The following is a 15,440-nucleotide window of genomic DNA, read 5'->3' on the forward strand; positions in this document are numbered from 1 at the left end:
AAAAATAACTTTTAATAATCAAACTCTCAGGGCAAACACTCATGCTAACATTGACGATAACGGACAAAGACTGAAGGAGAACACGAGGTATAAATACACAGGGACTAACAAGATAACTAATGAGGTGATTGACAATTGACAGGTGATAGACATGTTTTCTCTACCACTCTGGACATGACTAATTAGAACAATCATGGAACGCTAGGAAACAGGACTGAACCAAAAACACAATGAAGGGGGGAAACAGATCATACATCTAACACATTGCCTATAAATGTATGGACAAACAAAGTTGAAACATTGTAATGATTTAGCCATTACATTACCAAACCAAAACTCACCACATCTCAAAACACATTTGTTCACTGTGGCCTTTCCTTGGGGATTTTATTTATTTAATAATATTATTTATTTTTACTCCCATTAGGCCTATGTATATTTTTTTCTGTAGAGACTATTTTTAACAGGTGATAAATAGAAAACGTTGCCTAGAGAGCCATGAAGTATAATGCAGTAGTTTCAGCAGGTGGCAGCATTTTACAGAGAGTTATAAATCCAGAGTTATAGAGTTATCATCAACCTATAATCGAGGTTGTCTAAAAAGCTCATCTGCAAACAAAACTCTGTAGAAGCTGAAATCAACCATCCCAAAATATCAACACTTAATTACATTTTATTGAAATTTTCATTCATTTTCAACAACACTTTAATAGCTATGTACAAACATATTTACAATACAAAAGCACTCAGAAATAAAACATTTAAATTGAAACTTAAGTCATTCTGTCATGGGAAAACAATTCTCCTAAGCCAAACTAAAACGGGAAAAGAGATTATGATTATGATTATGACACCTCACATGTAGGTGTATTTACAGGGTAACAGGATCCCCACACTTTAAACACTGAATTTTACATGACTTTTCCAGCTGTTTGTAATTACTGAACAAGGACTAGCACCTTATTTTACAATCCTGTTTCGCATGAACATACTATGTAGTTACTATAGTAATTCATAACCCTGAACCTGTAGTTACTGTACCTTACATTACTCAGTACTTTTGTGGGTAAGTACACTGTAAGTACATTAAAAGTGCATGTACTGAAAAATTTTATAAGACCCGTTTCTAGTCAATGAAATATTTTAGAACAGAGCATAACTGGAAAATGGAAAATGTTACAGAAGTTCCCCTGACTTTACACTAATTCACCCACAATCCATAAGACTTTCCTTCATCTTCAAAACAAAAACCAAGATATTTTTAATGAAACCTGAGAGATTTCTGTCCCTCCACTGAAAGTTTACACAACAAAACGTTGACGCTAAAAAAAAAGTCCATGAAGAGATTGTCATAGTTATTCATAAGGTTTGTTCTTGCATGTTTGAACTTCTGATAACCATATTTGATGTGCTCTATGTATGTGTGTTGATCAAAGTTTATATGTGAATAAAAACCTACATTAAATCTGCTTTTTGATGTAAACTGATCGTTTCTCTCTAGAAGACTTTGATTAAACCACATTTAACCCATTTTGGTTGCATGGACTTTCAATGGAGGGACAGAAATCTCTCAGATTTCATTAAAAATGTCTTAATTTATGTTAAACTAAAATCTTATTGGTTTGGAACGAAGAGTTTATTTACTTTCCCAAGCCTGGAAATCACAATTTCGAAATATTTCCCGTATATTTTCAAGTTTTCCATTTCCATCTCAAGCAAAAAGCTTATTCCCATGGTTCAGTGCAACTATCTTGACAAGTACATGCAAACTATTTCTCATCAGCTGTGCGTATTCTTCAGTAATAGCCATTGAGAAACACCGCTCACAGCTTTATTTTGTACATTGTTCATCAAGAGGAAATTATGTGTGTGTGTAACTGACCCCAGCATCACTAGCCAGTGTGTAGGTGGATTCAGCGCATTGTGTTTTGGATGGAAAGAAGTAGCTTCGTCCTCTCAGATCCTGTTTCAGAGCTATTTCCCATGGCTGTAATCTCCCTTCGGTCTTTCCCTTTTTTACATGTCGCTAGAGCGCCATGATCTGAAACCTTTCAGCACGTCATATTGCAAACACTGGATGATGAAACAGTTGATCTGGCAGATGAGCTTCAGTAGCAGGTGCAGCTTCTGAAATCTCATGATCAAAAACCAAGGTAGAAAAAAACAAAGTTTAGCTAGCGTTTCAGTATGGGAGTGAGTGAGCATCCACATCTGCCATCTGGTGTCGGTAATATAACATCGAGTCAAACTGCTTCAGCTGCGACATCGAAACCAAACACGTCTGCTGAACTTCACGACTGAAGGAGCACACTGATGCTTAGTTGGTTTCAGTCTTCATGAGGAGAGCTTTTCTGACACAGCAGTGTGTGTGTGTGTGTGTGTGTGTTGACACCAGTCTCTCATGGGTTCGACTCCACTGGTAAAATTTTGAATGCACTGCAAGTCGCTTTGATTTAAAGCATCTGCCCAATGCACAGAAGTACATGTGTGTGTGTGTGTCAGACAAGATTAGTGAGTGACGCAGCAGAACGCAGAGAGGCGTAGTTTGGCTTCTGTGAGCGTAACAGAGGAGTCTGTGTGTTCGCGTCGCGTACGGTGCTGCTGCTCAGAGAGCGGAAGTGTTGTTGAGTCCAGCCGTAAACCAGGCAGTTCAGCAGACCTTGAGATGCAGACGTGAAGGCCTGAGGAGGACAAGATCACAACTGTTGTACACTTGCATGTGAGGGTAAAGCTATTATTGCTGCGGGAGCTTTTATGTATTTTGGCGAACCTGTAGGATGTAGAGAGTGACTCCCATCTTTCCCTCGATTATGTCCGGTTTCACCATCATCAGAGTGGCCAGTAATATTGCTGAAATAAACAAGAGATTAAAAAAAACTGTTTAGCTGTGGATTTATTTCACTACTTGCACTCAAATGTAAGATTTTGTACTCAAATTGCATATGAAACTTCCATGCATTTCGATTATTATTATTTATATTTAAGAAATACTTTTATAAAAAATTGTTTTATTCAAGTTTATTTTATTACTTAGATTCAGCATAAATCTGTTAATTGTGAAAAATTAATACAATTAAAAAGTATAAACATGGTTAAAATATGGCTAGCTGTGGAACAAACTATACTTAATTAGTTAAAATATATGAGATTGAAAAATATTTTTTATATATGTATATAGTTATAAAGTTATATATAAAGTTCTGCATATGATCTAATGACGACACACAAATTAAAGAACAGATTCAGCCAGATCATTTTCATAATGACCAACACAATCTACAGAGAGAAGCGACTGGTTTAAGACATGCTTTTTTTGGGCGGTAAATAATAGTGCAAACACCAGTAAATTGACAAGCACAAACCTTAGTATATCACCTTGCATGATTCATTTAAATATTCTCCTCACATAAATGTTGCGTCTGAAAGGGAAACTCCTACAAATGCATATGCAATAAGGTCAGCCGCAAAAAATAACCTGTCCACACCTTTTCAGCACTAATTTTTCACTGCATGTCTTTAGTAAATCCTGACTGTATTTTTTTAATGCCAAAAGAGGGTTTGCTCCGGTGTAAGCTATGGCCGTAACCGTAAGTGTTTTGAGGTATAACTGCCCACGCCTTTTCAGTGCTAATGATTCGACTTAAAGGGATATTTCACCACTGGAAAGATGAATGTGTATTTAAATTGGGTCATTTATGTAGTAGAAATGTGAAATTATTTTAGAAGTTGGTGCTTTCTAGACTGAGAAAAGCCAGATAATGTATTTTTGGCTCATGTGGATGAAAGACAACAACTCCCAGAATGCACTTGCTTCGCTGCTCTACGAGGGCACTCCCAAGCCACGCCTACCGGTTACAGAGGGCAGTATCGGAAGAAATTATACAGCTAGGCTACTAGTCGACTCGAAACTGAAAAGACAGTGTTTTATTGTGTCATCTGAGGTTTTTTTCCAGACACACAATACAGAAATCTCTGGTCTCAGGGGGACATCAGGGAGGGAAGCACGGTCACTCCAAAATACTACCGGGTTTCTACTTGATACAAAGCTTAATGCTAATCGGTGAAGAATCCCTTTAAATCTGTCAAAATCTAAAGCTTAACTGTTAGTAAATCTGTCCGTCAGTGTTTTATTTGCTCACCCGGACCCCAGCAGAAGAAGAAAGCGGAGGGATAGAGCAGCATCCGTCGCTCCAGGAGCCGCAGAGTTGCCCAGTGATGGTCACCGAAAAACCCCTGAGAAGTGACGACACGCTTGTACAGCGAGCGAGCTTTACACATCAGAATCTGAAACACACAGGTGCAATACGATGAGTCACATGCCTTTCTGAGAGCAGTCACACTGTACATGCAATAATAATGTGAAATATTATATCTATCAGAAAAATATGAAGCAGCGCAACTGTTTTCAACACTGATAATAATCACAAATGTTTCTTGAGCAGCAAATTAGAATGATTTCTGAAGGATCATGTGACACTGAAGACTGGAATAATGATGCTTTGATCACAGGAATAAATTACATTTTAACATATATTCACAGTTATTTAATAATATTTCACAATATTACTGCTGAAATGCTTGAACAGCAGTGTACATTTGAATCATAAATTGCTCAGCTATTCAGAAATGAGATGCTGAATCTCACCGTGATGCCGATGAAGGTTAAAAGGAAGGTGAAGAGGAAAATGGCCATGCAATAGTTCTGAATGACAACACATGCTGTGACTTCTGTTGTTACATATGAGGTGAGGTAAACAGCCCCTGTGTGCATCAGCAAACATCTGGAAGACAACCGGCATCATATTAAACAACTGTCTGGAACGCTGGACTCTGATTGGTCAGGCTATTCAACTGCACAACTGACCATTGTTCTTCTGTGGTGCTTTAATACAATTTCAACCCAAATCCATATATTTTATTGTGTTTTTATTTAATTTAATTTTTTTATTCGCTATAATGACCAGCTGATTGTTTTGGAAGCTTGTTTCCGCCAGAATAAAACATTTTAAAAGATAATTACGATTTTTATCTCACAATTGCAAGTTTACATCTCGCAATTCTGACTTTATTTCTAAGAATTGCGAGATATAAAGTCACAATTACGTGTTATAAAGTCAGAATTGCAAGATATATATAATGTGACTCTCGCAATTCTGGCTTTAAAACACGCAAATGTGACTTTATATCATGCAATTCTTACTTTATATCTCCCAATTGCGTGTTATAAAGTCAGAATTGCGAGATAGAAACATGAAAAAAAATAAAATAAAAATAGTCTTTATATCTCACAATTCTGACTTTATAACACAACTGCGACATTATAAAATGCAATTCTCTGACAAAAAGTCACAATTGCGTGATGTAAACTTGCAATTGTGAGAAAAAAAGTCAGAATTGTGAGATAAAAAGTCGCAATTACCTTTTTAATTTTTTATTCTGTGGCAAAAACAAGCTTCCATAGATTGTTCATTAGACCCACACAAACTAGTTAGATTGAATAAAAAACTATTGAATTGTATGTAATAAGTGTTTAATAACAATAAGCTCATTCAAATAAGACTCTGTGAAGTTATAATGATAAAGTAATGAGAAACAACCGTTTATTAATCAGTACATGTGAGAATATGGTGAGACTGACCTGTAGGGCTCGGTGAAGTTTGTGTAACAGCGAAACACATTTCCTGCCACGAAGACGGGCGCCGTGAGTATTAAAGGCAAAAGACTGTGTGGAGAGATCAGGACAGACATTATATTCCTAAAATCTGCTAATATCACATTTTCAGTTTTATTGTGCATGGTTTTTGCCCTATATTTTATGCAGGATTATAAAAAAGTTTATTGTAAATATTGCTTGAATGTCTACTGTGCATACTGGCAACTAGCTGAAATAAAAAAAAAAAATCAGGTTTTTTTAAACTTTATTTCAGTTAAAAAAAAATTGTTCGCGGTTTTAATCGCTATGCTATAAAAAAAACATGTTAGCAACATGCTTATTCCTGCTAACAATGTTAAAACATGCTAGCAATGTGCTAATTCGTGCTAGAAACATGTTAAATTATGTTAGCAACATATTAGCAATGTACAAATCGTGCTAGCAAGATGCTAAAACATTAGCAATGTGCTAATTCATGCTAAGAAAGAGTTAAAATGTGGAATGTGCTAATTGATGATTGAAACATGCTAGCGATATGTTATTACATGTTAGAAATTAGTTAATTCAATGTGTTAAAACATGCTAACGACATAACCCCTAGCAATCAATCTATCCATCTATCAAAACTTATTCAAACTTTATGGTCAGGCTTTCTCAAGACAATTTTTTTGTATTATAGTCTTAGGTAAGTGCTCATAAGAGCACGTACTGTAAAATAAAGTGCAATCAAACTTGTTTTATAATTTCATTACATAAATTATGTTGCTCTATCTCTATTTAATATCAGTTTCAGAGATATTTTTATTCCGATGATGTTCAGTGTACTCACCACGACAGTACTGGGGCCAGACATCTGCAACTTCTTGCTTTTGCTGGATTCTGAAATAAACAGGCGAATCAGTATTGACAGCATTTACAGTAAAATAAAAGACTATATTGTGCTGCTTTATTTCCTTCATTAACATGACGATAATGATGAACTGAATACCTCGGCTGGGAGCCCGTTCAGTCTCCTGTAATACTTTCTGCTCAGCCCGGCGTAAAGCACCCAGACATAGTGCAGCGTGTAAAAGAAGGAGGCCATATAAAGAGTCTGCGGGATGAAAGTCAAAGTTAATGAAGTTTAATTAGTTACACATTCTAATCTCAGAAAAGGTTGAACCATGTTGTCGCAATACTGTAACCCATGTCTCTCTTTATTTAACGATATTAAAAAATAACAAAGACGCAGGAGGACTGTAAATACACAGACTCATAGAAGGGAGAAAACAAGGAACAGGTGGGGTTAATCAATTAGCAAATGAGTAACCATGGAAACAAATGGGATGACTAATGAACAAATGAAACAAGAACTTACACAGGTAAAACAGAAACCTCAGGTGACAATGTTTACTTTAATAAGAATACTTATTATGGAAATAATATGCTTATTTGCAAATTGAATGCAATGTGTTCAGACGTGACTGCATGTTAATTGCAATTAAATGAAAATATATTACAGTTTAAATATATATTAAATGCAGCTAGCTGAACTTTAGAGTTTTAAGTGCATCATTATATGTCATTTCATAATTACATCTGTTGCCTCTGAAATGTGGTTGAAGTGTACTGCCAAATGTACTTGCGAGTTTTTATGGTAAATTAAAATATACTTTAATGTCCTTTCTTTTAAAACTTGTGTGTTTTGTATATAAATATATTTATTATTACACATTTATAACTATGAAGTTGCAACTTAGTGCATTTAAAGTATATTAACTTTAAAAGTAATATCAAACAACAAACTATATTTAAAATTATAATCCAGTACTTTACATGTGCTTTAGTATGTTAATTAAAATAAATACTTTACAGCACGACAAAACATTATTAAAACATAATGATTTAAAATGTACTTTAACGTTAAACTTTTAACTTGACATGATTACAAAGTGCACTTAAGTGTGTTAAGAAATAGTATTTACTCTCTTTAAATACACTTAAGTGGCCTTATTAATATTATATTATCTGTAAGTAAAGCTTTTTTCAAGGTTTGAATTACACAATACGTGCACATTGTTTTTACACAAGGGACTCGAGGACCAGGGTTAGAAAAACGCTGTCTTAAGGCACATTTGTTGACATTCATGTCATTCCAGAATTGAGCAACTTCTTTATGTTGTTAAAGATAGAATATCGTTCATCTAGAAATGCCTAACTAGTCAACATGGTTTTCCTTTCTGTTTTGCTTGGAGCACAGTTGACTTAAAGAGGATTATAGTTGTTAGTTATATTTGATCAAGGTGTGTTTTGCCTGATTTTAACAGTCACAAAACTATGTACACTATTGCGCTATTACAAAATGCGTCAGCGGGCTAAAGTAGAGCACTGTGTCATATTCAGTGCAGTGTTGTATGCTCAATGACACTGAGTGAAACACTTAAAGCTCATGCAAAGTTGAATGTGAAGGGATTTTTAAGATTTAAGTTATAATGACTTGTACAACCAACTTGATTATACTTAAAAAATTAAGAAAGCGACTAAACTTAATTTTTTTAATTAAAATATGTGGATTTTTTTTTTACATCGAATGCTACGATTTAGTTTTCAGTATGATTCTGTTGTTATAGATTAATACCTGTTATTAATTATATTCTTAAAATAAAAAACACTTAATGCATGATGAAAATCACATTCAAATCTAGTTTTACATATTTTACACTTCTAGTGGTTCCCTCAAGAAGAAGAAAACATGAACTGATTAAAGACCAGATCGTTTTAATTAGTCACTATGAGCTCTTAAAAATGTAAATGATTCTAGTAAACTTATGCATGCCGGTCTGGTTAGATGTGACTCATCAGTGAGTGTCACATGACCTCGGGCAGGGTTTTCCAAAACTCAGGGCGTTTTCACTGCATGGAGGATTGGCAAACAGTGTCAAATGTGGAAAAAAACACAATTTTCCACAAATAGCAGGGGATTTTTCTGATTAATTTTGCTTATAATTACGTGAGTAATAATGTTGAATTGTTAAGCTTGACAAATGCATCTAACACTACAATATATACATCTAAAAACTGAGAAAATGGAATGAGATTATTTACTTATGGTGTAAAATTATGGAGCCCCTAAAAAGACATGGTGATGGGAAAAAAATATATTTTTAATGCTATTGCTTTCTCTCACAAAACCTTTGCGTTCCCCCGGAGAAACTTTTTGCAAAGAACTAAAAAGTGCGCACAAAACATTTGCGAGAGAACGCAAAAGCACTGACGTATACTCTTTCCTCCCATCTCATATTTTTTCCATTCACCATGTCCGTATTTAATTATGCTACTTTGTGTCACAATTTAATGCAATGTTAATTTTCAAGCTAGGTTAGTTTATAATAGCATAACCAATAACAAATTTTAATTTAATAAAAAAAAAAAAGGATTTGTTTCTATAATGCCTTAAAAGTAGAGCTGCACGATACTGGATAAATTGAGAATCACGATTTTTTGGTTTGAAATAGAGATCGCGATTCTCCCACGATTCTGAATAGAGAGCTAAACAAAGTAATATGTAATTTAGAACAGATTCTCACAAAATGTTAATTGCTGTAGTCTATATAAAATGTTTTTTTTTTTTAAAAAGGTTGAATGAATGATTTAATGACTCACTCATAAAGACTTCACTTGTTTCATTACTGGATGAATCAGCGTTTTTGAACAAATCTCTTGAGTGAATGATTCAGTGACTCATTTTTTAACAGTCACTTGTCGCCACCTACTGGCGTAATTGATACAATCATTATTTGAAGCGTCAAGTTACATTCAAAAGGTGATTTACTCTATTTTGATCACTACCGCAGACATCAGTGTTTATAGCCGATCTATAAACCTTTATCCCAGTACTTCTGTGATAATTCTAATCTAAAATGGGTTGGTCTGAAGTAGCTTCATTACTCATAGGTGTGGTTTGGGCGTAACGTGAAATAAACCAATCAGATCGTCGTCTCGCATTCCCTTTAAAAGCAGGCACGCTTGTTCCATGGCGGATTGCTATTATAACGGCGGATTTGCCAGGTGTACGCCAGGAGCGTTTCACAGCCGAGGAGACCGACGTTCTCGCCAGGGCCGTAAAAGACAGACAAGTGACATTGGGGATGGAGAAACACACCCAAATTAGCTTCGGTTAAACAGTATATAATAATTTGGGTAAATGTGTAAGCTAGATCTATGCCTATTGGACACAACAATGATTTCCCTCGTGTGTTAATATTTTCCTTGTAATAATGTATGGTTTTCTAAAAATTAAAACTGCTGCGTCTGTGTAGATGAGATAAGCAAAGTGCATGCGCGTTGTGCACACGCTACATTATGGCTAAGCATGCGCCCTTAAAATAGCATATGAATAACATGCGTAACACGCCACTGACTTTAGACTAGGTTTTTCCTGGTCAGTGGCAGAATTGTTTTCTAAACCTGCAAAATATGTTTGCGCCGGAACACGCCTCCTCTTTTCACTGAACCGCCCCAAGGAGCGCAAAAAAATTTGCTAGTTACCGACGTGCGTCTGTGGAGGGAAAAGGCCGCTGTGCGTCGGGTGCAAAATAGGAATGATACATGCGTCGGTGTACAAAGTCAATTGCGCTGGGTGCAAGATAGGGCCCACAAAGTGAAGACTGTTTGTGAAGCGGTTTCATACATGTACATGACATCTGCTCTCTCTGGGTCAGAACACAGATCTGAATGTTCACTGTACTCGTATTTGTCAAAGTTTAATAGACAGAGCCGAATCGCTGTCATTTAGGAATAAGATCACAATGGGTGTTTGATATTTTAACGATTAATCGTGCAGCTCTACTTAAAAGTCTAGGGAAACCAAACCACTTCCAAACAAGCGTGCCGCACAAGCCCTGAAAATTGAAGCCAAAACATCTCGATCGCCCCCCGTAGACTGGTCCTAGTACAGGTCATAAGCCCCGCCTCCCCGTGTTATTCACCGGGACGTGAGACCAACTAAACAATTAAATTACACTTCAAATATCTTTTTTCCAAAGGTGGTTTCTTTCATTTGCTGTCGTTTTTATCACGCTGATGTAAGTTCAAGTGTCTGTTTCAAAAATAAGTTGGTTTTTAGTTAGTTACGTGATGTGGTGGTGTAACGTCATGATTGACAGCTGTGATTGACAGGTTCTCCGAGCGAAGTAGTCACTGAAGCACCAACGGACATTTTTTTCGGGATCTTCGGAGGACTGAGGAGATTGTATTTACTTTATTTTAACAAGCCTCCTGTCGTACTGCAATCAATTTTTTTAAAAGTGTGCAGAAAGCGCCATAGATATCATATAAAGGCTAGATGTCTTAAGGCGGAGTCACTTCCGGCATCACCGGCGGCCATTTTACTACAGGGCTCTGTGAATTAAGGTGAGTGAGCAGCATGCACACAAATCCTCTTATCTCGGTGAAATCTTGACGGATTTACAAACGGTTTGGTTTCTTACAAACGTCATTACCGTGGCTATAATTCTTTCATATGGAAGTCCATTTGTATAATTTTTCATATGTATGCAGTTTCATAGCTACATCTCTGACGTTTATAACAAACCAAACCGTTTGAAAATCGGTAGAAAATTGAGCAAGTTATGGTTATTTAAAAGTACATGCACCATGTTACGAGTGAGCGAGCACCCTGTCGTAAGATGGCCGCCGTGTGCGGACGTCGACCTCCATTGGCCAGCAGCGCGGACGAGACATCTAGCCTTTATATGATATCTATGGAAAGCGCTCTCCCTGAGTGCATTCTGCGAGAGTGAGGGCGGAGCGTTGATTTCGCGGCTTTACTTCCTGCTCACTACTGCGCAGGTCTGGTCCCGAGATCGCTACTGCGCAGACTCAAGTTCCAATATGTCAGCGCCATATCGGGACGCTGGCGGCTTCAGTTCTCATCAATGGAAGAGAGCGAAGGGGCGTCGTCCATCTTTTTTTTACAGTCTATGCTTCCAAACAACAGACTGAACTTTGCCTCCAACATTACTGAGCAGTGACGTCCACTCACACTCATGACAATCCACTGCTATAAACAAGTGTGTGTGTGTGTGTGGAGTTTAAAAGTGGGGCAGAACTCATTATATCTGGCCAAAGAATATGGACCAAATTTGCTGCTCCACTTCCTTTTCACATTCGTCCCAGTTCCACGTTTGTTTTGTGCTTTTAGGTTTTAATGTCTGAGAGGAGAACAACTCATTTTTGAAGTGAAACTGTCTAGCACACATGCTTGTCTTCTCTGTGATATTTTAGTAAAATGGAAAACACACAGGCTTCAGTAATGAGAGACACATGTTTGGGCCTGTAAAGCATTGGCAGAGTAGAGAAAAATTCCCTCACTAGTGTGTTTTTTTTAGCATTTACACAACAATTTATTGGCTAAAGACCTTCCATCTTCGAAAAAGGGATTGTGTCAACTTGAAGTACCATACTGAATGATTACAATATGCATATATCAGGTTATTTTATGGTAGTCTAGAAATCTACAGAAGATATCATGGTACTTCTATGGTACACGTCCAAAAAAACATGGTATTTTTGGTAAAATGATATTGTTTGTTCTTGATGTTAAAAAAAACAGTCTGTTAAAAACATTCCTTGAATTAAAAGTGACAGGAGAAAACAATGAAAGAATTGTTAAAGTGCCTCTATTATGTTTTCTCTTTCATGCAGTGTGTAATAAAGCTGTTTGTGAATGAACAAGGTCTGCAAAGTTTTAAAGTGCACGACAAATAAAGTTATTTTCTCTCAAAAGAAAGAAGTGATTCTGAACGGCCTGAAACGAGTCTCAGTAATTCCAGTCTTGAACATATGTAGGTTTGTGTTAAATCTGCATAATGCCAGTCTGTGCTCTTGATTGGCTGCCAGTGAACAACGTCATCTATGACCCTCAAACACTGTAGTTAAAGCTGAGACTGGAAGAGTTTGGTTTGAGTTGTTCATGTTGAGAAGATACCGTTTTCTGCTGCCAAAGCAAATCCACTTTGATGCACTTCTGAAGGATGAGACTCACGCTGGAATTGTTACAGTAAAACCGATGCCTGTTACTGTTCGTATCACTGTGTATCAAGCGTGAGGAAGATCCGGAGCTGAAATTCAGATATGCTAATATGTGTTTGGTTTCAGATACATGCGGTAAGCGGTCGACCAATCACAACAGACTGGCTCTCCATCTGACCAATCAGAGCAGAGCAGGCTCTCGGAAAGGCGGGGTTTAAAGAGACCTTGATCGAAACGTTTCAGACAATGTGAGAAAAGAGCTGGTGCTGCAATATATATTATGAGAAAATTAAAGTGTTTTTGACCGTGGATGCATGTAAACCGATTGTAAGAGACCTGCAAAACTTAAATTAGGGCTAGAAACCTTTAAAATAGCATAAGAGGAGCACTTTAAACGTTCGAAAAGGATGCTCCTCATCAGTAATATGTTTGTTTTTTTTATTCCAGATGCAGTCAATCAAATATGACTGCTCCAATGTGGCTTTATTTGTGGAAGTGGAAGTATGATGCAAAAACATTGCATGTAAAAAAAGGCATATAGAGGAAGTACTGTTCTTTCGCATATGATAAGCATTATTTTGGCATGATATTGTGTCAGTTTTGTACCTGTTCCACAAGGTGGAGGTTGTAGCAGATGTCGTAAGCTTTACAGTTCTGGGTAAAGAGAAGACCACCAACCATCCAACTCAAAGCTAACAGCAGGTCTGTTAAACTTAACAAGAACAACGGCAGCACCTGGAACACAGGTTTGTTTCTGTAGTCAAAATTACATTTGCATGCATGAACATATTGTTAATGATTCAATAGCTATGGAGGCTTACCTCTGGTTTTTTCACTAGCCTTGTATAAATGGCATATCCAATTATGGAGCCTGCACCTACAATGCTGTGATGCAAATTATTAACACATATAAATAAGTATACAAGACATAATACACGTATCTATTTATTAAATTACTGCAAAACTACGATTAAATAAATATAGCCTACCTTAGGATGGCCATTGTCATTTGAATACATCGCACTATAGAGTATACCTTTAAAAAGACAAGAAAAACAAAGGAAGAATAGTGTATTTAATCGGTGTGTGTTTATTTAAAGCATGTAGACTAGAGCATCAAATGCAAGATAAGTATTTTATGAGTTTATGGCAATGCATGACCTAGATATGAAGTGTTTGGAAACATACACGTAACGTGTACAAGTCAGTGGTTCATTTATACTTGCTAAATTAGAATCAGCGTTAGTATTTGAAATGATTATTACTTTTCAAATTTCTTAAACTATTAGTCATTTAAAAAAGATAATTTAAAGAAAAAAAATCTAGTGAAAAGGGCACGAGAAGCATGCGCGCCCGAAGCACAGCCGATAGTTTAACTATGTTGTAAAATTTTGTAAAACTAGCCTACTTACATATGTCCAGTTGTCAGTCGGTGTGGTGGTGTTAATCGGTGACTTATTTAGGTCAAAAAAGTCCATATTGCAATATTAAATAGCCTATTTAGTGATTAATTAATTCCACCTTATAGCCCTATATTCCACTAGTAATCCTTCTTTATGTAACAACAGCAAAAAGCAGTTCTAACAAATGTATATTTGCTACCAGAACGTGCCAGAATAATAATCATTTAATCAGACACAGAAGTTACAGAGTAAGAAAATGTGGTTTCTCTAACTCGAGTCCTGTAAATAAAAACAGCGCGCCCCGCCCACTGTATCACAAAGCGATTTCGATTGGCTACGATCTGATTGCGTCACACATTCGTCATGTTTTAATGTACTTTAAGCGTGGCGTGCTTCACCAGGCAAGGCGAGAGACTGGCGCATTGTCTGTATTTTGGCCAAAATTGTTTGCCTGTTTTCCCATACGTGCAAACTGACATCGTGATGACAATCAGCGGATCCTTTAGGCATGAACAGATCAGGCACCAAAACTGAAAGATTCAGTATCAGTAACTAACGCGTTATTTATATTATAAGCCTATTAGTTGACTTGCTACCCTTTTTAATTTATTTATTTGGCTGTACCTTGAAACTAATTTGTTTGCAATTAGACCTTATTCTCAAAGGCACAGCAGTTTAAGAATAATATTTTATTAACACAGACTTGTGAAATATGTAGCCTACAATATCTACATAGATCAATGTCTAAACTGAATCCAGGTTGCTTGTGCATCTATTTTCTGTGACATGCACATTTACATTCACATAATTGCTCAGTATTTTACCTGCCCAAACATCAAACATGTTCACTTTGTGTTTTGTCCGGTTGTTAGGGAGAGTTAGATCTACTGACGTTCAAAGTTTGCAGATTTCATGTCGTTCTCTCGCCTGTCGGTTCTCATGAGCATCAGAGGTCTACATCCCTCGCCCATGTCTGGCTTCATTAATGACAGTATGCGTGAGAACAATGGACACAAGCACTGCCTATGAAGGCTGTCTAAGAGAGTTTCTGTCATTTTCTTCATATCAGCCACTGTGAGGTATCATATCCGTAATGTTTCACAGATCCAGTGCACATACACATGCAGGTTTGAGTCCAGATTGAGCATCACATTTCTCCCACTTTCGTCCTATCCATTAAAACACACACAAACAAACCTGCTCATTTCATTTGAGCACTTTTAGCTTTGATTGTTCATGCAAACAAATGTATAGAAATATAAACCGTAAACTGGGAAAAATCTTATGGTTATAGTTGTATGACCACGTGCACATGGGTCACTGCTCTGCCACAATAGTTGGCTTTCAGTCTTTGATTTTCAATTTCATGCATG

General features: G+C 36.6%; 1 protein-coding gene across 1 annotated transcript; it reads right to left on the minus strand.

Annotated features, from left to right (window-relative positions):
• Nucleotides 1-657: 657 nt before the first annotated feature.
• Nucleotides 658-14,330, minus strand: tmem116 (transmembrane protein 116). Its single transcript, XM_081366925.1, has 11 exons — nucleotides 14,077-14,330; nucleotides 13,654-13,700; nucleotides 13,486-13,549; nucleotides 13,271-13,399; nucleotides 6,642-6,746; nucleotides 6,483-6,532; nucleotides 5,639-5,722; nucleotides 4,646-4,781; nucleotides 4,140-4,284; nucleotides 2,771-2,850; nucleotides 658-2,681 (listed from the first exon to the last, which is right to left on the minus strand). The coding sequence occupies exons 1-11, from the start codon at nucleotides 14,140-14,142 to the stop codon at nucleotides 2,499-2,501; spliced, it is 1,089 nt and encodes a 362-aa protein (XP_081223051.1). The 5' UTR covers nucleotides 14,143-14,330; the 3' UTR covers nucleotides 658-2,498.
• Nucleotides 14,331-15,440: the final 1,110 nt, after the last annotated feature.

Source organism: Scardinius erythrophthalmus, assembly GCF_964197995.2.
Source record: "Scardinius erythrophthalmus genome assembly, chromosome: 5".
NCBI lineage: Eukaryota > Metazoa > Chordata > Actinopteri > Cypriniformes > Leuciscidae > Scardinius > Scardinius erythrophthalmus.